The sequence below is a fragment of the Pan troglodytes genome, chromosome 19, assembly GCF_028858775.2.
Source record: "Pan troglodytes isolate AG18354 chromosome 19, NHGRI_mPanTro3-v2.0_pri, whole genome shotgun sequence".
Taxonomy (NCBI): domain Eukaryota; kingdom Metazoa; phylum Chordata; class Mammalia; order Primates; family Hominidae; genus Pan; species Pan troglodytes.
Window position 1 is genome coordinate 17,079,652 of NC_072417.2, and position 24,133 is coordinate 17,103,784.

General features: G+C 40.6%; 1 protein-coding gene across 14 annotated transcripts in view; it reads right to left on the reverse strand.

Moving 5' to 3' along the window:
- Positions 1 to 433: 433 nt before the first annotated feature.
- Positions 434 to 24,133, reverse strand: part of KIAA0753 — a 62,493-nt gene continuing 38,793 nt past the window's right edge. For 7 of the 14 annotated variants that reach the window (XM_063799512.1, XM_016931374.3, XM_016931373.4 and 4 more), the window contains 7 exons: positions 22,596 to 22,674; positions 21,453 to 21,536; positions 18,381 to 18,566; positions 17,192 to 17,273; positions 12,771 to 12,891; positions 12,040 to 12,264; positions 610 to 2,150 (listed from right to left, as the gene is read on the reverse strand). In XM_063799512.1, the coding sequence (XP_063655582.1) occupies positions 2,033 to 2,150; positions 12,040 to 12,264; positions 12,771 to 12,891; positions 17,192 to 17,273; positions 18,381 to 18,566; positions 21,453 to 21,536; positions 22,596 to 22,674 (895 nt within the window). In that variant the 3' untranslated portion in view covers positions 610 to 2,032. Of the gene's footprint in view, positions 567 to 609; positions 2,151 to 3,236; positions 3,281 to 9,438; positions 9,561 to 12,039; positions 12,265 to 12,770; positions 12,892 to 15,869; positions 16,072 to 17,191; positions 17,274 to 18,380; positions 18,567 to 21,452; positions 21,537 to 22,595; positions 22,675 to 24,133 lie in introns of those variants that run through there. The other 7 variants (XR_010153188.1, XR_010153190.1, XR_010153189.1 and 4 more) reach the window with 6 other exon arrangements.

Sequence of the window (24,133 nt, forward strand, 5' to 3'; positions counted from 1 at the left end):
TTTGTGTCTTTGGAGAATGCTCTGGCTGTGGATGTTTGCGATAGGCCAGGGATATAAAGTTGACACCTGGACACTGGGGCTGGTTGAAGCTCCACCCACATGAGTCAGAGAAAGGCAGATCCACCTGGTGGGAGGAGCAGGAGAGAGTGGGAAGATCCTGAAACAAGGCAAAGCCTGGGCTCGGCCTTTCAGGACACAGGCTGCAGCAGGAAGTGTGAGGAAAGGGACTGCTCCAGCACACGCTGAGTGGGGATAGGGAAAGGCAGGAAGATGCGCTCAGGTGAACTCCAAGTTTGTTTGGTCAAATTATCTCCTCCTGTGCCACGTTTTATTCATCTATACAATGGGAACAATGATGCTCTCCACCTCACAGAGATGAGGTGAGGATTAAATAAGTTACTACATGGCAAGCACGGAGAGCAATGCTCTAGTAGGTGCTCAATAAATGTTAGCTTTTATTGTCATTAATTTTTTTCTCAGGGGGAAGGGGTGGCAAATAATCCACTATAGTCATATCACATATAAAAGTATTCTCAGTGGTTTCTGTAAATCGCATTTCACTTTGCCTGTGGGAAAAAAAGGAGATGTAAATTATTTCAAATAGGCACATACTTTAAAATATTGGGTTTATTTTAAAAAATCAGCACAGTACAAACTGCCACACAAATTACTTCATACTAGCAACAACAGGTGCTCCTATTAATTCAAGTGTACACATTTAACTCCCCAGGTTAAACACCTTGTAATTTACCTTGAAGCTCTTTACATTCTGAAGTTATATAAAATTAAGCAGGAAAACATTAACATTAAATGAAAATCAATTTTGCACAAATAAGTGTGATCAAGCAGCTTAAATCACCTGAAATTCTTGTACTTCAGAGAAAAATCCCAGATGACAGCACTGGACAGGTTATAAAGAGTTCCCTTATTCCCTGGGGGCGTCTCAGGCATTCTTTCTGCATGTTTCCTTCACTGAGCCTCAGGCTACGAATTGAGAGAAAGTCTTTCCAGGCAGTGGCCTGATTCTTACGCACATTCCGTTTCTTTTTCTGAATTCAGAGTTTCTGAAAACACAGGCTTTTCTCTTGGAAAACATGATCTGTAAGATGTTGGAGGACCAGGCTATGATGGTTCTTAAGTTTCTTCCTTTCTCTGGGGAGACACAGAGGTCTTCGCGCCATCCATCTGTTCCCTACTCCCACTTGGGGTTCCTTTGTGGTATGAAACAGAGACACTTCTGACCTCATCGGAGACACAGCGAGGTCTGTACCTTCACCCAGGCACAGGAGAAGGCCTGGTCCTCTCCTGATTCCTCAAACTTCCTCTGAATCCAGAGAAAGTTTTTTATACCAGATTGTGTCAACGCACAGCAATAAAATATGCTGAGGAACTAAAAATGTGAAAATCACCTAGGAATGGAACGTTGAAGAAATGCGTGTCTATTATTGTGCACTGACAGCCAGGGGGTTCCTGTTTGGAATAAACTGCAGCAGAGGAGAGGTTTGGCAGCACAGCCAGACTGTGCTCTCCCTGAGTCTACAGCCTAGTAGGGCCAGAGGTCCCGACAGGAAATTGCCAAAGATGCAAAACAGGGGCCCCGCGATGGGACCAGCTAGTAGCCGCACTTGTGTTGGTATCAATGCCAGCAAGGGTTCAACAGCAACCTGAATCCTTGTGTGAAATATACGTATCGATTATCTTTCAAAACATTTTCATCACCAAACTGAGCCAGAGGAATGAACATGGTATTTCAATAGGAAAAGTACACATTCTGAAAATATTGCCATAATCAAGTTGTGTTGCCTGGGCACTGATAAGTGTGATACATTGCATCATACATTTCCAGAACCATTGCCATGACAAAAGAAAATGCCAAGTGAGGATGACCTCCCCAGCACTGCCTTCCTTTCAGTGGGCAGCACCTTCTGGGCCCGGATGGACAGCTGAGGATGAAAATTTCCTGTGGTCCAAAACAAAGGGTGGTGCCATCCCTTCTCCAGTGTGACACAACGGGCCTCGCCTCAGAGAGCCTTTATGTAGCAGCCTCTAAGAATTCTGAGGTGAACACAGCTTCTGCATAATCTTCGCACATATCCTGAAGTTCAGCAGCCACAGCACCCAGAGCTTCATCTACCAGCTCTTCTGAAAAGCTGGAAGACAAACAACACAACTAAAGGTATGTACAAGGCCAGGCGTGGTGGCTCACACCTGTCATCCCAGCACTTTGGGAGGCCAAGACGGGCAGATCACCTGAGGTCAGGAGTTTGAGACCAGCCTGGCCAACATGGTGAAACCCCGTCTCTACTAAAAATACATAAAATTAGCCGGGCGTGGTGGCATGCACACCTGTAAACCCTGTTACTCAGGAGGCTGAGGCAGGAGAATCGCTTGAACCTGGGAGGTGGAGATTGCAGTGAGCAGAGATCACACCACTGCACTCCAGCCTGGGCAACAGAGCAAGATTCCGTCTCAAAATAAATAAAATAAAATAAAGGTATGTACAGCCATATATGGGAGCCATTCTTTTACTCAGCTGTGGAAATTAACAAGTCAATTCTGAAATCTAAATGGAAATTCAGAAGGCCAAGAACAGCCAAGATACTTTTTTTTTTTTTTTTTTGAGACGGAGTCTCGCTCTGTTGCCCAGGCTGGAGTGCAGTGGCACCATCTCGGCTCACTGCAAGCTCCGCCTCCCGGGTTCACACCATTCTCCGCCTCCCGGGTTCACACCATTCTCCTGCCTCAGCCTCCTGAGTAGGTGGGACTACAGGAGCCCGCCACCACGCCCGGCTAATTTTTTGTATTTTTTTAGTGGAGATGGGGTTTCACCATGTTAGCCAGGATGGTCTCAATCTCCTAACCTCATGATCCGCCTGCCTTGGCCTCCCAAAGTGCTGGGATTACAGGCATGAGCCACTGTGCCCGGCCAAGATACTTTTGAAGAAGAAAAACAAGGTGAGAGGCCCTGCTCTCCTAGACAGAAGGATGGTGGTGCTTAGATCCCAAAGTCCTGCTAGAGGGACAGGCCTAAAACATACACAGGATGGACTTCATCCTCAATGTGTTTGAAACTAGAGGCGACCAGAAACTAACCAGCTGCAACCTAGCCCCACCTCTAACAGCTGCCTGACTGGCTGACGGAGGAAGGGGTGTGCCTTCTCTGTAGGAGACGGGGGAGGACACTAGGGGACTCTGCACGGGTGCTCCTCTGTACAGACACACACACACACACACACCTTCATTTTCTGAACGGCACAAGCTTCATATCTCCCAAGTAGCCCTACAAACAAGGACATTCTCTTAAATAACTATGGTACAATTATAACAATTATAAAATTAACATTGATACAAAACTATTATCTATTCTACAGGCCTATCTATCTACAGGCCTTATTCAAATTTTGCCAACCATCCTAATAATTTCCTTCAAAAGAAATTTTTTGCTAGTCCAAGATTCCAGTCTGGGATTCCATGTCGCATTTTGTTGTCACAGCTCTTTAGTCTACTGTAATCTAAAATAGTTCTTCAGTCTTTCTTTGCCTCTCATGACCTTAACATTTTTTAAAGAATAAAAGCCTTTTTTTGGGGGGGTGGGGAGAATATCCCTCAATTTGGGTTTTTTCCTTAAGATCAGATTCAGGACATACGTTTTTGAAAGAGATGCCACAGAAGGATAGTGTGTCCCTTCAGTGCACCATGATATCTATTTGATATCCGTTAATGATGTCAGTTAATTTTGCATCACTGGGTTACGGTGATGTCTGCCAGGTTTCTCCCTTGTAAAGTTACTGTTTTCCCCTTTGTAATTAATAGGTATAGTGGAGGGAGATACTTTGAGACTATGTAAACTCCTGTTTCTCATGAAATTCACCTAAATCAATTATTACAGGGTTGCCAAACACGGATTTTCTACTTCCGTCACTTCTTCTCCATTTAATAGCTGGCATTCTACTGTAATGAAAGCTTTCCCTTGTCCTTTACTTATGTATTCATTCCTATCAGTTTGGCCTTATAGAGTCTTATTTTATTGTATAGTTTGTAATCCATTACTATTATTACGTATTTTGATGCTTGAAAATGTCCTGGATTTGGCCCGTAGGCGCCTCTTGGGAACTCCTGTGAACTCTCGACATGTCCCCATCTTTCTTTGAGCACTTCCTTTCTAGCACAGTATGTCTGAGGCTTATCTTACATTTTTCCAGCCCCAGGCTTATAGTCAGCCATTCTTCCAAGAAGCCCTCGTGCCTCTTCATCTGGTGCCTCTTCACGGAGAATGGTATTTAGAAACCAAGATGTGGGTACCGGGTGTGCTCACTGCTACTGGCATCTCTGCTTCTGGGCCTTCTCAGCAGACAAACTAAGAAACACCCTGTATCTATTTCTACGTCTATAAAAAACCATATATTCATCCCAGCCTTCCCCTAGAAACCTTGCTCCCATTATTCACAATGTACTTACTTATTTGACCAATCCTAAAATATAGAGAAAATAGTTTTCAACTATTAACCCATGCCACTGTATAAAAGAAACCTACAAACTAGAATCCAGTTATGTGTTTACAGTTCTTTTTGTCTTTAGCCAGAGGTAAAGAGTCAACATACTGTGTTCAAAAGTTATTTAGGCTTCATGCCATTAATGTGATTATATTATTTATTTGAAATACAGTTAGGTTCATGTTTCTGTTTGTATTCGACTTAAGGCCCCCGCCCCATCCCTGTTGACTAAGGGGATGTATAAGAAACATTAACATGGTTTCAAAAGTCAGAGTTACACAAAAATGGTAAATGCAGATAAGTTTCACTCCCTCTCTCCTATTCCTTCTACCCCATTCCCACCCAGTTTTTGTTTTTTCGCTAATCTGACAAATCTTTTGTCTTTTAATTGGCATGTAAGGTCCTTTTTCATTTAATGTTATTCTGATATATTTGAGTTTATGCTTCTAAAATAATAGGTATTTTCTATATTTGTCTCTTTGTTCTCTCTTCTTTCTTGGTTTCCTTTAGATTTTGTAATTTTTAAACTACATTTGCTCTTCTCTATTGACTTGGACATTACACACACTTTTATGATTCTTTAAGTGGCCACCCTGGATTACAACAAGTATCCATGACTTGACATCTAACATTAATTGATATTCTTACCTTTTTTCCCATACAATGCAAGAACCTTAGAATACGAACTCTATTCCCTTCCTGACTTATATTCTTACATGCTATTGTTACTGTATATTTTAAACGTGTGAGTACACATACACACGCATCCATAAAACATCAGTATTGTTTCATACAGCCAATATTCACTTTAACCTACCTATTTACCTATTTTTAAAATTCATGCCTCCCTATATTTCTGACCTTCCATCTGTGACTGTTTTCTTTCTTCCCCCAAAATACCCTTTTTAATATTTCCTACAGTGAAGGTCTACTGCTAATTCAGCTTTGTTAGGAAACTCTTTTCTCACCTTGCCTTTTGATGTATCTTTCACTGGGCTTAGAACTCTAGACTGGTGGTTCTTTTCATTTGGAATTTTAAAAGATGCCAGGTCTTCCAGTTTCCACTGTTTTTGTTTATCTTGATTTTTCTTCCTCCAGCCGATTTTAAGATTTTCTCTATCTGTGATTTTTCAGCAATATTAAGTATGGATTTCTTTTTATTTCCCTTGCTTGGGGTTTTTGGAGCTTCTTGAATCTACGGCTTGATGTCTTTTGCTACTCTGGGGAAGTGATGGCCATTATCTCTTGGGATGTTGTTTGTGACTCGTTTTCTCTCTCTCCTGACCTGAGATTCCAACAACACGTTAGACCTTCTTACCTCCTCTATGTCCCTTTCCCTCTCTTCTTCACTTTTCGTTTTTGTGTGTCTCCAGGAATCACTCTGGATATTTTCTTCTGTCCTATGTTCCAAGTCTCTAATTTTTTCTTCTGTTGTGTCTAATTTGCTATTGAGCCCAACCAATGAATTCTTCATTTCAGAAACTTTATCTTTCATTCTAGAATGTCCATTTGGATTTTGTTTAGTTCCCAGTTCTATGCCAAAGTTCTAATTCATGTCTTTTATTTCTATGAACGCACTAGGCACAGTTATTTTAATGTCTGTGTCTGATAGCTCTAATGTTTGTATCTGCCGTAGGTCTGTTCTTGGTATTGTCTTGTCTCTCTGTTGCCTGGTTATTTTTCACCATATACTAGACAATGTATTCAACAGTTGTAGAAATAAATTGATTCCTAAGATGATGTTATCTTCCTCCAGAGAAAATTTATGTTTTCTAATGCATGGTGCCTGTGGGGCAGTAACAATCTAGAATCACCTCAATCCAATCTGAGATAATTTGGAGCTGAGTAGAGTCCCTGAGAAGGCCTATTTACATGCAGGTCACCTGTACTTCCAGAGTGCAATCTTTTAGGAGCTCAATTAAAAGTAGGAAAGTTCACCAGGACAATTCCCCCACTTTAGCAACCCGTGAATTCCAACCTCTGTCCTCTGATTCCAGCCTCTGTCCTCTGTTCTGAAAAGGCTGTCAGAAGTGCTGCTCATCTCCCTACAAACTGACTATCCAGTGCTCAACAAAGGGCTAACCTCCCCAGGGCTCTGTCTTCTCCAGGACCCTGGCCCAGTTATTCTTCATTACCTAGTTAACTTCTTGATGCCTTCAAGAATATAGGTTTTATTTTTAATACAGCTTTTCTATTAACAGTTATCCTCAGTGGGAGAGGTGGTCCAGATTACCAAGTGCGTCATCACTAGAAGCAGAAGCGATTACCTCGTTTTTATGTTTGCTTCACTTTCTATATTCCTATCACTAATTTATACCCAAACTGTGAGAGAAATACAAGGGTACTTCTGCTACATTCCAACACATTAGGTACTGTATCTGTTTTTCTTCTTCTTCCTTCTTTAATCTTCCCCGTTCTGCATTTCCCCTTGTGGAACCATCCCCGCTGGAGTGCTCTTTCCCACTACTCTAATCTGGATTAGTTCTTTTCTATGCTCACTGAAAAATCTTGTCCTGGAAAGGTTTTTGCCATTCTTCTGGAAGTTCCACGGTAGAGTCTAAGTTTACTAAAACTCAAGTCTTCCTCTTTATGTACATCTTGCGTTGGTAATTTAGATCTTCCAGTAGCATGTGAACTAAATTTTTAAACACTTTGCCCACCTGAAAATGTGTTTTTGTTTGGAGTGCAGTGGTGCCATCTCAGCTCACTGCAGCCTTGATTTCCTGGGCTCAAGCAATCCTCCCACCTCAGCCTCCTGAGTAACTGGGACTACAGGCATGTACCACCATGCCCAGCTAATTTTTCGTTTTTTGTAGAGAAGTCTCACCTTGGGCTGGTATCAAACTCCTGGGCTCAAGCAATCCTCCCACCTCAGCCTCTCAAAGTGCTGGGATTAGATGTGAGCCACCATACCCGGCCCTAAAAATGTTTCTATTCTATCTGCCCTTATCTTTAATTGATAATTTATCTGAGCACATAATTCTAGGTTAAATTTTGGAAGTAGGCTCTAATATCTTCTAGCTTCTGGTGTTGTTATTAAAAACAATATGCCATTCTCATTTCTGATTATTTGAATGTGTACAGTTTTTACCCTCTGGAATCTTTTGTCATCTTTCTTTTCCTTATATTGAGATGCTCAAATTTCCTTTTCATAATGATGTGCCATGGTGTGTTCTGTTCTATTCATTTATTCCTTCACTCACTCACTCACTGACTCACAAGTAGACAACTGATGAACCCTTTCAATCTAAAGACTAACAGTCTTCTGGGAAATTTTCTTATAGCATTTCTCTGATAATTTCCCATTGCTCCTTTTTCCTTTTTCCCACATTCTGGAACTCCAGTGATTCAGATGTTGAATCTCCTAGAACGGCTTCTAATTTTAAAAATATTTTCTTCTCTATTATCTAGCTTCTTGTCTTTTTATTCTACTGCCTGAGACATTTGACATTTTCTTTGGATCCTTCCAGTGAGTTTACTTGAGCCATCATGTTTTTAATTTCTAAGAACTTTCTTTTCATTCCCTGGAAGTTCCTTTTTTATAGTATCTTGTTCTTGTTTCATGATATAACAGTTTCACTTAGCTCTCTGAGAATATTAATTCTAGTCTGTTTTTAATGTTTTATTCTTCTCACTGTATTGTCTGCTTTGCTTCCTCAGAGTGCTTATCTGATATAATAGCCTATGTATCTTTTATCAAATATCTGGTCATCTCAGCTGTCCGCTCATTTTCAAAAATAAGAATGTCAACCAAGCCTCCTATTTCCTGACTCATCTATTGATACAGTTTGTATATTTGTTCCCACTCAAATCTCATGATGAACTGTAATCCCCACTGCTGGAGGTGGGGCCTGGTGGGAAGTGTTTGGATCACGAGAGAGGATCCCTCATGCTTTGATGCTGTCTTCATGATAGTGAGTTCTCATGAGATCTGGTCATTTAAAAGTGTGTGGCATTCTCCCCCACCCCTTGCTTGCTCCTTCTTTTGCTATGTGATGTGACTGTTCCCCACTTTGTCTTCTGCCATGACGGTACATTTCCTGAGGTGTCCCGAGAAGCCAAGCATATGCCAGCACCATGCTTCCTGTAAAGCCTGCAGAACTGTGAGCTAATGAAACCTCTTTTCGTTATAAATTACCCAGTCTCGGGTATTTATAGCAATGCAAGAATGGCCCAATACACCTACATCCATGCATTCATAAGCATCTGATGCTTCTAATTCCTGAGTCTCAACCAATGTTCTTTACAGATAAACTTGGTTCTTGCCTTCATCCTCATTAGGCACTTAGCTTTCTCTAGCCTGCTAAGTCAGTCACCATTGTCTAACTGCTTTATGGCTTCCAAATTTTTATTGATATTTCTTGTTTGCTGTCATTGATGGTTTCATGTGTTTTATTCATTCTTGTAGTGACATATAGTGGGATAGAGATATAGGAAGTAAAGAGAAACATATACATTCATCTGTCCTTTTCAACCAGAATTCACTTGATTGTTTTTCAAGCCAGGAATTCTTAAGAGTTTGCTTTCAATAAGAGCACTGTCACCTTAAGCCTTTCCTTTCATATCACTCTTTTATTTGCATTCAGTTTATATCACCTGCTCAAGCTAATTGCTGGAACAGTGCTTTTCTTCAGGTATAAAGAGGAATAAAGACATTAAAAGAAAGGAAAAAACTCAGCTTTCTCCTTACCCACGAGGCTTTAGATGAAGTCAACTGTCTTTGGATGCTTTTTAAAGATCTGATCAATATAACTCTCATCTTTGGAATATTCAAATCATAAACTAAAAAAGAAGAGATAGTGGCTCATGCCTGTAATCCCAGCACTTTGAGAGGCTGAGGCGGGTGGATCACCTGAGGTCATGAGTTCGAGACCAGCCTGGCCAACATGGTGAAACCCTGTCTTTACTAAAAACACAAAAATTAGCCAGGTGTAGTAGCCAGTACCTGTAATCCTAGCTACTCAGGAGGCTGAGGCAGGACAATCACTTGAACCCAGGAGGCGGAGGTTGCAGTGAGCCGAGATTGTACCACTGCACTCCAGTCTGGATGACAGAGTGAGACTCCATCTAAAATAAAATAAAATAAAATAATAAAAAAAGAAGAGATAAAAATGAAACAGAGCTAGACTCTTCATATGCACTGTCACTTGGGGTCAAAGAACAGCAGAGGAAAATATTGTAAAAATCCAGGCATATTTTAATAGCTCTGTCCTCTACATTTTAACCTGTTATTCTTTATAGGCTGAGAGATTTTCCCTACATCCACCTAACAACTGTGAACAAAATGTGTCATTTGATCAGGTGGTAAGAACACACAGGGAACAGTCTATCTTCCTTGGCTTGCTTTTGGGTTTCCCAATATCCTGGGGTTAGCCTAAGCAAGCCAGACAGGTTACAAGAAAACGAGTACATATGCTACAGGAGCGTGTGTTAACAAAAGGAAGCAAGTCGTGTTTACTTCTTCTCTTCTCCCAGATAATCCTTCAGAAAACATGTGAAGACAAATTTGTGTCTCTACCAGAACAAAGCATCTTATATACTTTGAAGGGTACTATCATATATACCAAAGAAAAGTCTCAGGACTTCAGGGTCAACCTGAGGGCTTAAACACGAGTGATTATCCCTGATCCCACCCAAAATCCCACTTAAATACAAGGAAATAAATAAACAAATACATAAATCTACAAAAAGAGACACACGTGGGTGAGAAATGCCCAAGATTTTCAGAAGATAAACGCACACAGAAGAATCATAACTGATTTAGCAGCATAGAGGGAGCTGAAACCTAAGAGTCTGTAAGTGGGGGTGGGAGGGATGCCAGGCAAAAACAAGCTGATTTGTCCTATAAAACATCGTGAAGGCTCAGGAAGTTAAGAGTGCTGAGAATCATGAAGGCAGAGTGCAGTATGGGGTAGAAAATGAGGAGACTGGCTGAAAATTTGCAGAACAAGCTGTTGGACTGACACACTCCACCCCTATTCGCAGCTAAGTGACAATCCCTTCCTCACCCCCACAAAAGAAGGAAGGTATATTCTTTGGAAAAAATAAACCAGTAATTTTAAATTCAGCCAAGTAATCAATCAAGTATGAAGGAAGACACTTTCACACTTGTAAGTTTCAAGAAATTTCCTCCAATACACAAAACAGGATATGCGCCATCAAAATAAGAGTGTAAACCAAGAAAGCGGAAGACAAGGGCATCAGAAAACAGGGAATCTATTACAAGGAGACGTAACCTAACAGGAAGGGTGATGAGGAAGGGAAGCCCCAGGATGAAAACCATCCAGTAGATCTGGAGAGCAGCCGCCTGGACTCAGGTAGGAGGAAAAGGGGTCTCAGGAGAAAAAGTAAGGGTGGGGCCGATCACAGAGATTAACTGATACTTTTGATCCAGACAAAAATTATATTATTAGAGGCTGGCTACTGCGTAGGTAAAGTTAACAAATATATAAAATAACTAGCAAATAAAAAGAAATGCAATCATAGTACACTACTACGCTACTATATAAATGTAATTATAGTATACTACTTAGCTCAATGATGAAAAATATCTTGCATGTTTGTAACAAGGTGATAACTTGTGAGGAATTTAAATGTGGGCCCTGTTTAAAAAGAATAGATTTACACCTATCTTTTAATTAAGTATTTGTACATAAAAAAAGGGCTACCCATTCTTCAAAATTTAGTAGCTACAGGATCTTGTTTTGTGACTCCACAAAACTACCTTACCCACATAAAGACAGAAGGAGAAGGGTTAAAGAAAATGTTGCAAAATCAGAGGCCTGCTACTGATAAAAGCAAATTTGTCCCCACCAAGAACATGCCATGGTCATGGCTGTTTCCTGCCCAGGAATATTTTGTGTTCTCTGATGGGACAACATTAGCATTAACAGCAACAGGAAATCAGCTCTAACTGACTCCTGAGTATTGTACTTCTATTGTTAGGGGCTGAATGTCTGTGTTTCCCCCATATTCATATGTTGAAGCCCTAACCCCCAATGTGGTAGTATCTGTGGTGGGGCCTTTGGGAGATAATTAGGTTTAGATGAGGTCATGAGGGTGGAGGTCCCTCAATGGGATCAGTGCCCTTCTGAGAAGAGGAAGAGACCACAGTTCCCCTTCTCTGTCACTTGAGGACACAGCAAGAAGGTGGCCATCTGCAAGCCAGGAAGAGGGCCTTTGACAGACACTCAATCTGCCATCACCTTGATCTTAGACTCCCCAGCCTCCAGAACTGTGAGAAATACATTCTTGTTTAAGTCACGCAGTCGATGGTATTCTGTGATGACAGCCTGAGCTGACTGGGACCCTCTGCCTAGAAAAAGAAGGCTGCAGAGCACCCCTGTGGATGGCACCGCCTGTGCTGTTTTACGGTTCCCTGTGTCTGAAAATAGAGAGCCTGTCTCCTAGCCCAAGAACAACCACTGAAACTCCAGGGCCCAAAAGCATATGGGATAAGACCTTGGCTAATGCTTTCTCCAGCTTTTTCTAAGTCTAAAATTTCGCAATTTGGTTCCTAAACAGAGGACCGTAACATTTTACTGACCTTTCAGCTATCAGCCACGGGTTGAAGGAGCCTACAGCCTCATGAGATATGATCCGAAGGTACTGCTCAAAACGACTACAGTAGTCACCGATGCTGTGCCGCATACCCGGTGGGACAAAGAGGGGAGCTCGGCCTTCTTTCTGTTGAGAATCTTCGGCTAGGGAGAGAAGAGGGGCCTCTCTTTTCTCTGATCCTTCCTCTGTTCCCACACTTTCATCCAGGGAACTGAGAACAAATAAAAATGATGAGAGCATTCAAGATCATCTGCAAGCAAGACTAAACTGTTAATTTACCCTCATGGTTTGATAGCCAAAGGCTCATCTTGATCTCTCTTTCTCACAATGAACAAAACTGAGCAACCTAACACCATGCATTGCTTCCCCTTTTCACGGAACCAACCCTCAACATGTGGGACTATCTGTCCCTTAGACAACAGCATTCTTAAAGCAAATCGTGCAGTAAATATCACTACAACCCACATGTACTGATGTGATGCTTTCCACATTAAAAAAACAGCTAAATGTTATTGAATACGGAAAAGCTCCTTAAAATGCAACACACTCAATGCCCATCTTGTAAACATGCTATTTACTCAGCCATCTTGGAGTTTGGCAAGATCTTGCTCAAAGGAAGAATTTCTGTCTGTCTTATGGGAACTGAAAGAATTCAAAATCTAATAACATCAAAGGTGACTGACTAGAATGAAATCAGAAAGTGTCTTTGCCACTTACTTGCCATTACAGGGCCTTTCTAACATGATGTTCACGGCTGGATCCTTGCGATCCACTGTCTTCGTGATTCTGATTGGATGAGGAGACAGAGGCTTTTCACTTATTGCTGAGATTTTTTGGTCTAGAAAAGGAGGGTCATAAAATGACTGCATATAAAGAACAGTTGGTGTCCATTTTAGAGCTGTTCTAGTGGCCAAGAACCTGAGAGCAAGTTACATGGACATCTCTTAAGCACGACAGGGTTGGCTAGCAGTGCAATGGGAAAATGCTCATTTTAAATGCAAAGGTGAATTTATATGTTACAAAGAAACCAATGAGGAATACGTTTTAAGAAATAATGAACTCGCTCTGAGGAAGGTTTCTTAAGGAGGTCTATGAAAAGCCCCAGGCTACATGGCTTCCATTAGGACCCAGCCACCCACTCAAGGAGTCTTAAGCAATTGGGTTTTTTAACCTTTAAATGCTTTGATTACTGAAGAAGAAGAAGAAGAAGAAAAAAAAAAAAAAAACACTCACACCTGAACACTTAATTAGTTGATTTAATTTGTCTCTGGGCAATGCTGAAAAAATCTGCATGATGATTGTCAAAACATTAATTTATTAACTATAACTTGCAGGCTTGACAGCTCTTCTGAGTGTCAGATTATTTATAATTTTAAATGTATTTCAAGTGTAGGAGGAAAATTTGTCCTTTTCTTAAGTAGGGAGCATCTATATGTCAAGCGACTTGGCTCACATTTATATGCTTACGATTTCTTGCTGTCAGACAGAAGTACGATATAAGTCAGCTTTTGTAAAACTATTACTGAGAGTGCAATCAAAATTTCAATTGTTCTCAGAGGGGATAACAGACACAGATACTGCACAATGAAAAGATCACTTTAAATTGGGTTTTGTGATGAAATTAAACAAACAGAACAACCAGAAACAGAACTCTTACTACGATTCCATGATTCCAGAATGTGTCCAAAACCTCATTTCAGTTCTTAGTGTCCTAGAGAGCTCCTTTTAAATGCATACCTAGACTCTCGGCAGAGTCACAGATAGTGACTAATAATTTAAATCATCCTTGAAAAAAGAGAACACTAAGTTCTCTGTAAGACTGTCTTCTACATGATGCAACCTAACTTTGTGGCCAGTGGCCAAACCATCAGGGAAACGAATTGCCCTCCAACCTTTACCTTTCCTCTGCTTCCACACAGAAAGATGCTAAAATGCCCAAGGGCTGACTAAACAATGATGAAAAGGGCCCTTGCCGGGCCAGTCCCATTCTAGGCACAGTGAGGAACACACAATGACAAACTCTCTGCTTTCAAAGAATCTGTGGCTTAGTTGAGAGAGATGAGACACCTTCACAAATACCTCGAACACATGGTAGGACATGCCAGAAAGTGCTATGGGTGTTCACAGGCCAGGAAGGGAACTAAATTCCAGTGCAGAGATGCCAGGGAAAGCACAGGCCGAGTAGGATCATTGAGCCTGGCCTTGAAGAACAGCTTGACTGTTATGTGAGAATGAAAATAGAGGCTGGAGGAGGATTGAGGGGAAGAGAGAACAGCAGTAGCAAAGCACAGAGCACTTGAAAACAGAGAGCACACAAAAGCTAACACATTAGTGTTTTGTTTAGATGGCCCATCTTTTGGTGAAAATTTGAGAGGGAGAGTACTTTTTCTAACACGATACCTCCAAGTCCTATTTTACATGATGACACGCGACACAGGCTGCTGTGGTAAACCTTCCATCCCCCATTTCCTTTTGTCTTCATGAGGGTAGTACTCACGGCGCTTACATTCCTTAGAGGTAATGTTTAACCACACTTTACTCTCCTTTTCTAGAGTAAGGCAGTAACCGATAAGCACGAGTCAAACAGAATTTGAGTAACGTTTCCCAGCCAAAGTGATGACAGTAACCTAGCCATTGCAGCCCAAATACATATATATACATTCTGAAAAGCGGAGGAGAAAATCAAAAGTCTTTTCAGTAAATGGAACTAGATCACATGGACATCCATTAGGAAAAAACAAAATGAACCCCAACCTCTACCTCAAATCACAGGCAAACTTTTATGCAAGATGGATCATAGACCTACACATAAAACTAAAACCATAAAGCCTCTAGAAGAAAACAAGAGAATCTCTTCCCACTTAGGAGTAGGTAAAGGTTTCTTAGGCCATAGAAAGCAAAAACCACTCAAGAAAGAATTGATGTTAGACTTTATCAAAATTAAAAATGTCTGTTCATAATAAAACATTTTTGGAAATAAGCAGCTGAGCCCATTTTTTTTCCATGGGAAAAAAAAAAATTGTAAAACCTCTATCTAAGTAGACTGGTGGCTGCCAGGGTGGGAGAAAGAAGAATGGGGAGTGAGGAAAATGTTCCAGAATTAGTTGCACAACTATGTGAATATACTAAAAACGAAAGAATTGTACAGTTTAAAAGGGTGAAATTTAAGTATGTAAATTATCTCCTTAAAATTATTTTAGAAAAACAACAAAACAAACAAAAACATGTATCTGGAAAAGAACTTGTACTCAGAATACATAAAGAAGTTCTATGACTCAAAAAGACAAGCAACCCCCCAAAAAAACTGACAAAAGATTTTGGACGCTTCACAAGGGAAGATATACAAATGCCTAATAATCACCTGAAAAGGGGCCAGGTGACGGGGCTCATGCCTGTAACTCCAGCACTTCGGGAGGCCGGGAGCAGTGGTTCACGCCTGTAATCCCAGCACCTTGGGAGGCCGGGAGCAGTGGTTCACGCCTGTAATCCCAGCACTTCGGGAGGTCGGGCGCAATGGCTCACACCTGGAATCCCAGCACTTCGGGAGGCCGGGCGCAATGGCTCACACCTGGAATCCCAGCACTTCGGGAGGCCGGGCGCAATGGCTCACACCTGGAATCCCAGCACTTCCGGAGGCAGGGCGCAATGGCTCACACCTGGAATCCCAGCACTTTGGGAGGCCGGGCGCAATGGCTCACACCTGGAATCCCAGCACTTCAGGAGGCCGGGCGCAATGGCTCACACCTGGAATCCCAGCACTTCAGGAGGCCAGGCACGATGGCTCACACCTGGAATCCCAGCACTGTGGGAGGCCGAGGTGGGTGGGTCACCTGAAGGCAACATGGCGAAACCCTGGCCAACATGGCGAAACCCTGTCTCTACTACAATTAAAAAATTAGCTGGGCGTGGTGGCACACACCTGTAGTCCCAGCTACTTGAGAGGCTGAGGCAACAAGAATCGCTTGAACTCGGGAGGTAGAGGTTGTGGTGAGCTGAGATTGCACCACTGCACTCCAGCCTGGGGAACAGAGTGAAACTGTGACTCAAAAAATAAAAAAAATCACTTGAAAAGGTTCTAAATATCATTATTCACCTTCACCAGGATGGTTACCACAAAAAAGACTGATGACACCAAATGTTGGCAAGGATGTAGGAAATAGGAGCAAGGCCGCTTTGATAAAGATTTGTCAATTTTTTATGAAGTTAAACACAAACTAATATAATGATCTGGCAAGTTTGCTATTAGGTATTTATCCAAGAGAAAAACTTAAGATATACACACAGATTATACACATGAATATATTCATAGCAGATTTATTCCTAATAGCCCAAAATTTAGGAGCTGAAAGAAACAAGGAATAGATCCTTCCCTGGAGCCTCCAGAATGAACTTGCCAACACCCTGATTTCAGTCCTTTACCACTCACTTCAGATTCTGACCCCCCCCCCCGCAGAACTATAGGAGAATAAATTTGTGCTTTAAGCCACCAAATATGTGGCTTAAACTTGTTACAAACTTAAATTTGTTAATAACAGCAAGAGGAAATAAGCAACACAGATTTAATGTATTTATGACATAAATATAGTATTTATAAAACACTATGGTGAATGAAAGAAGTCTAGGCAAAAGAGTACACACCGTATGACTGCATTTATATGAAACTCTAGACAATCAAAGCTAACTCAGAAAGCACAGTGGTTGCCTACGTGGCGGGGCATGAGGGAACTTTCTGAGGTGATATGTTCTATGTCTTGATAGGGGTTTGCATAACAGACATGTATCCAGTTGTCAAAGACCACCAAATAGCACAGTTAGGATCTGTGCATTTTATTATCTGTAAATTTTATCTTGAAAAAAAGAGCCATAAGTAAATATTAAACTCTAGTTGATAATAAGCATGCTGAATATTTAGGGGTAAAGTGTGCTGATATGTGCAACTTTGAAATGCGAAGATAAGATGAACTGATGGATGGATAGAGGGATAAATAGATAGGTGACAAAGCAAAGAGAGTGAAATGTTAATTGTAGAATCTAGAAGGTGAGTATAGCAGTGTTTACTATACAATTTTTTCAATTTTCTGTATGTTTGAAATTCTTCAGAATAAAATGTTAGGGGAAAAACATGGGGAAACACTCACCATTGTTTTCTTCCTGCATCCAAAGTCGAGGATCAGCATATGCGATTTTATTATATCTTTGACGAACAGACTCCTGGTATTTCTTTAAAAAAAAAAGAAAAAAGTTTAATTTATGAGAAAAAATGAGTTTAATTACAAACCAGAACTGGTAAAGATGTAAAAGTTCAGCAGACACAACTGATACGGACGTACTGCCAGACATGGGCATCTGTCAGGCCAGGAAGTAATTAGTTCATGAGACGAAGTCTAAAATAAAATGAAGCAATTAGCATAAAGGCAATCTAGCCCAGCACTGGCCACTAGAAGCTGCTGCAGTGAGGAAATGTTCTATATGTGCCCTGTCCAATACAGTAGCCACTAACTACTGACTCCTTAGAGTGTATTTAATTTTCATTAATTTACAGTTTAATAAGCACCTGCGGCTAGTGGCTACTGTTTTGAGCACCCCAGGCCTAGACAACTATCACCAAGGGGAGATTTCATGACTGGGGTAAACTGCGGATCTTTAAACTTTCAAATCCAAAAAAAAAAACATTGTTTTCCTTCTAATGTTTCTATCTAGCAGCAAAGCAGAAATTAGATTTAATCATGGTGCGATGAAAAAGAAAACGCTGAATTGAGAGTCAGGAGACCTGGATTCTCGTTCTGGCTCTGCCAGGATTTTTTTGTGACCTTGGCCATGTCACTTACTTCCTTATTGTACCTCATTTTCCTGCACTGAATAATCCAGGGGTTAGGCTGGGTGAAGCAGTATCACAGAAATTGAAGAAGATAAAATTATCTGTGATTTGATAGGATCACACTCCAGCTGGGAAGAGGAGGCAACTGAACAGTACGTACAAGCTGACAGATGCAAAAGCCTATGATTCCATTTGTGGGCCCAGGCCCTGGTCTCAGGGTCTTTGGAATTACACATCAGTGATATCGGGCGATAATAATAATGGTCACTTACTGGATTACATGGCAAGCAGTGCGCTGAATACTCTATGCCTCTTTTTATCCTTAAAACTCCCTACTTATCAGAGGGGTTGACGATACCAAGGTCATACGGTTAGTTGGCAATAGAGCAGGGATTTAAAACTGGGACTGTGTGACTCTAACAGATGAGGCTGCAGAGGCATGAGGAGAAACTGCACTCGGCAGAGGCCAGCCCTCAGCAGCGAACCAGACCCGGAGCCCCAGACCTTACCTCCATCTCTTCCATTCGGCGCATCATGATCTCCAGATCTGGGCTATCCTTGCTGTCCTCAACGGTGGCTAAGGTTTCAGACCCCAAGATCTTAGCATGAGTCACAGCCCAGAGCTCACTGGCAGAATCTTCCAAAAAATCATCAAGCTGACGAATGTTGTTGGATTCAAAATCAACAGCTGCAACCTACAAGATGGGGTGGGGTGGGGAGGAGAGGCATGGGGTGGATTAGGGGTGGGAAGGCGATATAATGAAAACAGAAAAACATAAAAATTATTGTTAATCATAATAAACCAACAGCATACAGATCCAAATGGCAGAGTTTCTATGGTAAAACAAGATTCTCCTAAGTCAGTAAGTATCAAAAGCAATAACATCAGAATGATTTTTGTCACAGTCATTTAAATGATAGCATTAACCAAGTAATACCATTATTGTCCATGCAAATTATCATTATCATCTGTGTTTCCAGTTGGTAGAACAAATATCTTCCTTTTGCTACATTCAGGAGAATGTCCAATATTTTACACGTCACACATTCCAGAGGATGTAACCATTCTCTTTTGGTGCAGTGCTTCTGTGAAAACGTCTGCTCATATGACATCACAAAGTTCAGGATTCTGTCTTTGAAACTCTGTACCTATCATCTGGGAGAGCTCTACCAGCCTTTCTTGACCTGGTATGTTGTACATTCAAAAAGCATTTTCCAGTTTCCAAAGCAATTTTACATGCTCTGTATTTCTCTTGATTTGAATGTATGTTTATAATCTGCCCTGAAAGAGGCTTTTCCAAAGAATGTTTGCTGGGGGAATTAATTATATCAGGCAATAGGATGAAATATTTCTAGAATTAAATTCTGGTTCTGCCCATTCATAAGCCTGCAAATTTGGGCAAGTTTACTTGACCTCTCCGGGCCTCAATCCTCTCATGTGTAATATGGAAATAATCTTGTATTTCAGAGCTGTAGGGATTTCATAAGAGCTTGCACGCTGAGACACTTAGCATAGTGCTCGGCATGAAATAAGACACTCAATGAATGGTTACAGCTACGGCAATTTAAGAAACCTTTAATGATTCACAGAAGAAAACATGTTAATGGCCAACAAAGATATGAAAAAATGTCCAACTTTCATCAAAAGTTAAAGAAATAAAAAACTGAATAACCAATATAACAAAATTACAAAAAAATCAAGAGACAACCAATAATGCTTGCATGTGTATATTTTCCATCTATAAAGAATGGAACACCAAAAATACTATGTCCCATTAAAAAGGATAAGGAAGGTCTCAATGCAATGATACAGAAAGAGCACAAAAATATATTATAAATAAAGAAGCAGAGTATAGAACAGCATATGGCACCTGCTTGTGGGGAACTTTTCATATACTTCTTCTGAATTATTTAAAATTTTGGCCATGTGTATGTATAACTTTTAATTCTAAAAGAACTCATACATTTTGGAAAAATATATATTTCATGTGCCAGTTCAGTTAATGACAACAGTAGCAGCAATAGACAGATACGTTATAATGGTACCTTTACAAGAGCTTTTTCCTGATATGAGAGATAATCTTGCCTATAAGTAAATCTACAGAGAGCTGTATTTTACTTGCAAATGTCTCCTCCATTTTAAAAATGAGAACACTGAGAATTTGTGTTCAAGGTCTCCCAGCTCTTTTATAAGTTAACATAGTAAAAACAGTTTTCTTCTTCACCATGCCAACTTTGATGAGTTTGTTTGCTTTTGTTTGTTTTCATTCAGTTCTTTGTAAACACTGACTCTTGACGGTGCTGCCTGGAATACTCTGCAGTGAAGCTGCTATTTAACAACAGCCCAGAATTCTAAATACTACACAGAGTTACTTTTCTGTTTCAATAAATTGTATTAAACATCATGTAATGCCTACAAAATAATTCTAATATACAAGGCTGATCATTCCTAGTATACTCAAACATGTCTATTTCACTGCCAGCATTCATAATCACTTCATTTTCCTTTCATATTAAAGTGCAGTATGGAGTGGCCTCTCTGGGTTAAATGTTAGCCTTACTATTCCTCTAGAAAAAAAAATATATCATTTAGTGGCCAAGCTGCATGAAACACCAAGCCATAACAGCTGAATTTGTAATGGCCAAATGTAGGCTTTTAGCTTTCAGTCTTAGAAGCCTCACCTCACATCAGATTATGTCATAAAACCTTGGTACGATAAAGTATAATCACAGAGATTATGAAAATACGTTACAGCTGAAATATTGCTTAATAATCAGAATAGGGACACATTCTTGAAATCTACCTTCTTCCTGCCCTTAAGGTCACTGGGCCAATGGAGCTTCATTCCAATTTCCTTCTGCTCTGAAACCTAAGAAGGAAGTTGGAATGAAGCTTCTTTTCTTTGCTCTGGGCAATTAAAGCTATAAATATTTTTCCAAACTCCACAAAGATTAAATGGATGCAACTTGCACCTTCTGCTCTGCAGCTCTAAGCCTAGGCAATGCAGAAACATTTCTACAAATATTAAAAACAGGTCCTCCAGAGGAAGAGTACAGAGTGGACAACAAGAAAATGTGTTTTTATTTTTCTCAAATGTTCTCATTTTTTTCCTGGGTCACCTTTTTCTCTCTGCTAGACCAGATACTGGTCACATATTAGGCACTCAAAACATGCTTGCCTAACAATAAATATTAGGTCCCAAGTATAAAGAAAATTAGGACAATAATGAGTGAAACTAGGCTGAATGAAAGGAAATGAGGGCAGGCAGCCATTCTTCTGCCGCAGGCCATCAACATTCAGGGCCACACAGGGCACCCACACTCTGTTATCCAGAGGAAGGATAGAGCCACTAACAAAAACCTGTGGCTCTAAGATTTTTGTGCTCTGTTTGCAGGGATGACCTAAGTCATAATACTAAATATACACTGGAAGAATTAACATGCCAAATGTGAAAAATAATATTCATACTTCTTGAGTAGGATAATCTAGTGTTTGCAAAGTAATCTGTATTTCATTTTCATTACAACTAAAGATGTTATCAAGCAATAATACCAGAATGCCAATATCACACAACGCATACCTCCTGTGCAGGCTGGGCTTTCGCTGTGTTTACTGACGAGCCATCTTTCAAATGAATATTTGCTTCTGTAGTAGAATTGACTCTCTATTAAAACAGACAAATACATTCATGGAGTATAAAGACTTATAGCTCCTATTAGTACAAATGAATTCTATTACCAGAATGACTTGTGTGGAACTATTCATCAGCTTTAGCTACATTAGGCTTTTTGCAGCAATTCAAAGCACTTTGTCTTCATGGAAACAAATGCCATGTGTTGATCTTGGCTTTCCAGCCTTTTTCTTCCCTCAACTCTGTAAACATTGTCAGAATAGCTGCATGCTTTATGCAAGTCATTCAACTTCTCTGTTCCACAGCTTCCTCAATGATAAAATGAGGAAGTTGAACTACTTGATTTCTTTTTTTTTTTTCCAGCCACTCTACAGCTCAAGACTACTTGACTTCTAAGAGTCTTCCTAGTTCTATGCTACTGAGATTTCCATGGACTCTAATACAAATTTAACATTTCTCTAACTAAAAATAGAGAAGTTCAGTGGCCTGTTTAGGGACCCCGAATGTCATTCATTCCATTTAAATTTATAATATTCTTCTGTGGCCTCATCTAGTCATACACACAAGATTGCTTCTATTTACAGGGTGGAGCTACAGGGTCTGGCTATAGAATTGAGCTTACTGCTTATGGGAGGATGGCACAACCTCTTGGTGGTACCATCTATAATTTCATCCTCAAGAAAGTACTGGATTGTGCACAGAAGCTGTCCTAACATCTCTCTCCTTTGGAAAAATAGAGCTCATCATTCCAAACCACTGAGGTGAAAAAACACAGCATTCGAGTGAAAGCTGCTAATGGAACACTAACTTCACCAACAGATCTATTTCATTCGGAACAGGGATTACAATCCCAACTTGTTTCCCAAACTAAAATCTCAACTTTCTCAAAAGGAGGACTTTCCCCTTGTCCCTTTATCTCTAGCCCTTTTCCACAATGGAGGGCATATCAGTAGTGTGTGGTGGTCTGGGGGTATCTTCCAGATGCCACAGAGACACTTAGCCCTATAAAGGATCAATGAGACCTCTGCAGCAACTCATTTTAAATCCAGAACTTCCAAAAAGCAAGCAAATGAAACGAACTAGATAGATTACCTGGGCCTTGACCAAGAGAGGCTTCAAACGATCCAGAACTGCCTCCTCTACCTTGTCTGCTAAGTGGGTAGCAGAATCACTATTTAGAAATAAAATTGAAAATTAAAATCAAAGGCAATAAAATATCCTATTTTGCATATTTATTTGCCACTCCAGGAGAAGGCAAATAAAATGACCACGAGCTTCTCTAACCGTTCATGGCCATACCAATCTCCTGGGGATCTTGTGAAAATGTAGATTCCAATTCAGTTGGTCTGAGTAAGGCCTGAGAGTCTGCATTTCCAACAAGCTCCTAGGTGATGTGACAGTGCTGTTCCTAGGCCTTACTTTATGCACAGGGATTTAGGTAACATCTGAAGTGTGAAAGGCACTGAGTACACTTTAAAAAAATAACGGTTGCCATTAACAGCTAAAGAGGGTAATCAACTAAACAAAAGAAACTAATTTTGTTCCCTCTCCAAATCCCACTAAAACAACCATAGAGTTAGCTTTACACCCACAAGGATAAGGAAGAAAAAAATGGTGCTGGAAAACAAAGGACAAAAGTGATAACTAACTTAGCTGATCTGAGAAAGCTGACTTCTCCCATCCAAGTACTAACCAGGCCCAACCCTGCTTAGCTTCGGAGATCAGATGAGATCGGGCACATTCAGGGTGGTATGGCCGTAGACAGGAAGTTGACTTCTAGGGCCAGTAGTGGGAAAAACTAGAACCCACACAATTTGTACTGCTGACTTAGGCACATGACTGGTAGTACCAGGTACATCTAGGCCTGGGCTAAGCTGGGAGGGGGTGGCTTAAAAACTGACGACAACAGCCAAATGATGTTTGAGAAATTAAGACTCCTAGATCCCTTTCCCTACTTCACACAACTATACAGCCGCCTCTTTCCAACTCTAGGAGAAGTCTGATGGCTCATTCTTTGTGTGAGGGTCTCTTGACTAGGGGCACCCAATCACAGTTGAGGCTGTAGGTACCATACTGAAAAGAGGCAGCGGTCACGTATGCAGGCTAAATGCTGTGTTATTAGACTCACAGCCCTCTTCCCCAACTCAGCTCCTAGGAAGCAACATCCTGATCTTACTCTCTGGGCCAAAGATCAGAAAACTTCTCTGGGCAGTCTGACCCAGGCCAAAGGAAAGACCTAAAGACCAACATAAGTGTCCTTAACAAACAGTCCAGGTGTTACTTTCATCAGATGGTGTTGGAATAGCCAGATAGCCATTAAAGAAAATGAATTTCGACCAGTATTTCATCTCATACACAAAAATTAATTCTAAATGGATAACAGACACAAGAATAAATGGTAAAACTATAAAATACTTAAAGGAAAACATAAGAGAAAATCCTTGAGACACTAACATAGGCAATGATTTCTTAGCTAGTTCACCAAAAATGACTAACCAGAAAAGAAAAATTGATAAACTGGTCTTAATCAGAATTTAACACTTTTAGTCATCAAAAGACACCATTACAAAGATCTATGGGCAAGCCATAGTATTGCGAGAAAATATCTGCTGCACACATATCTGGCAAGG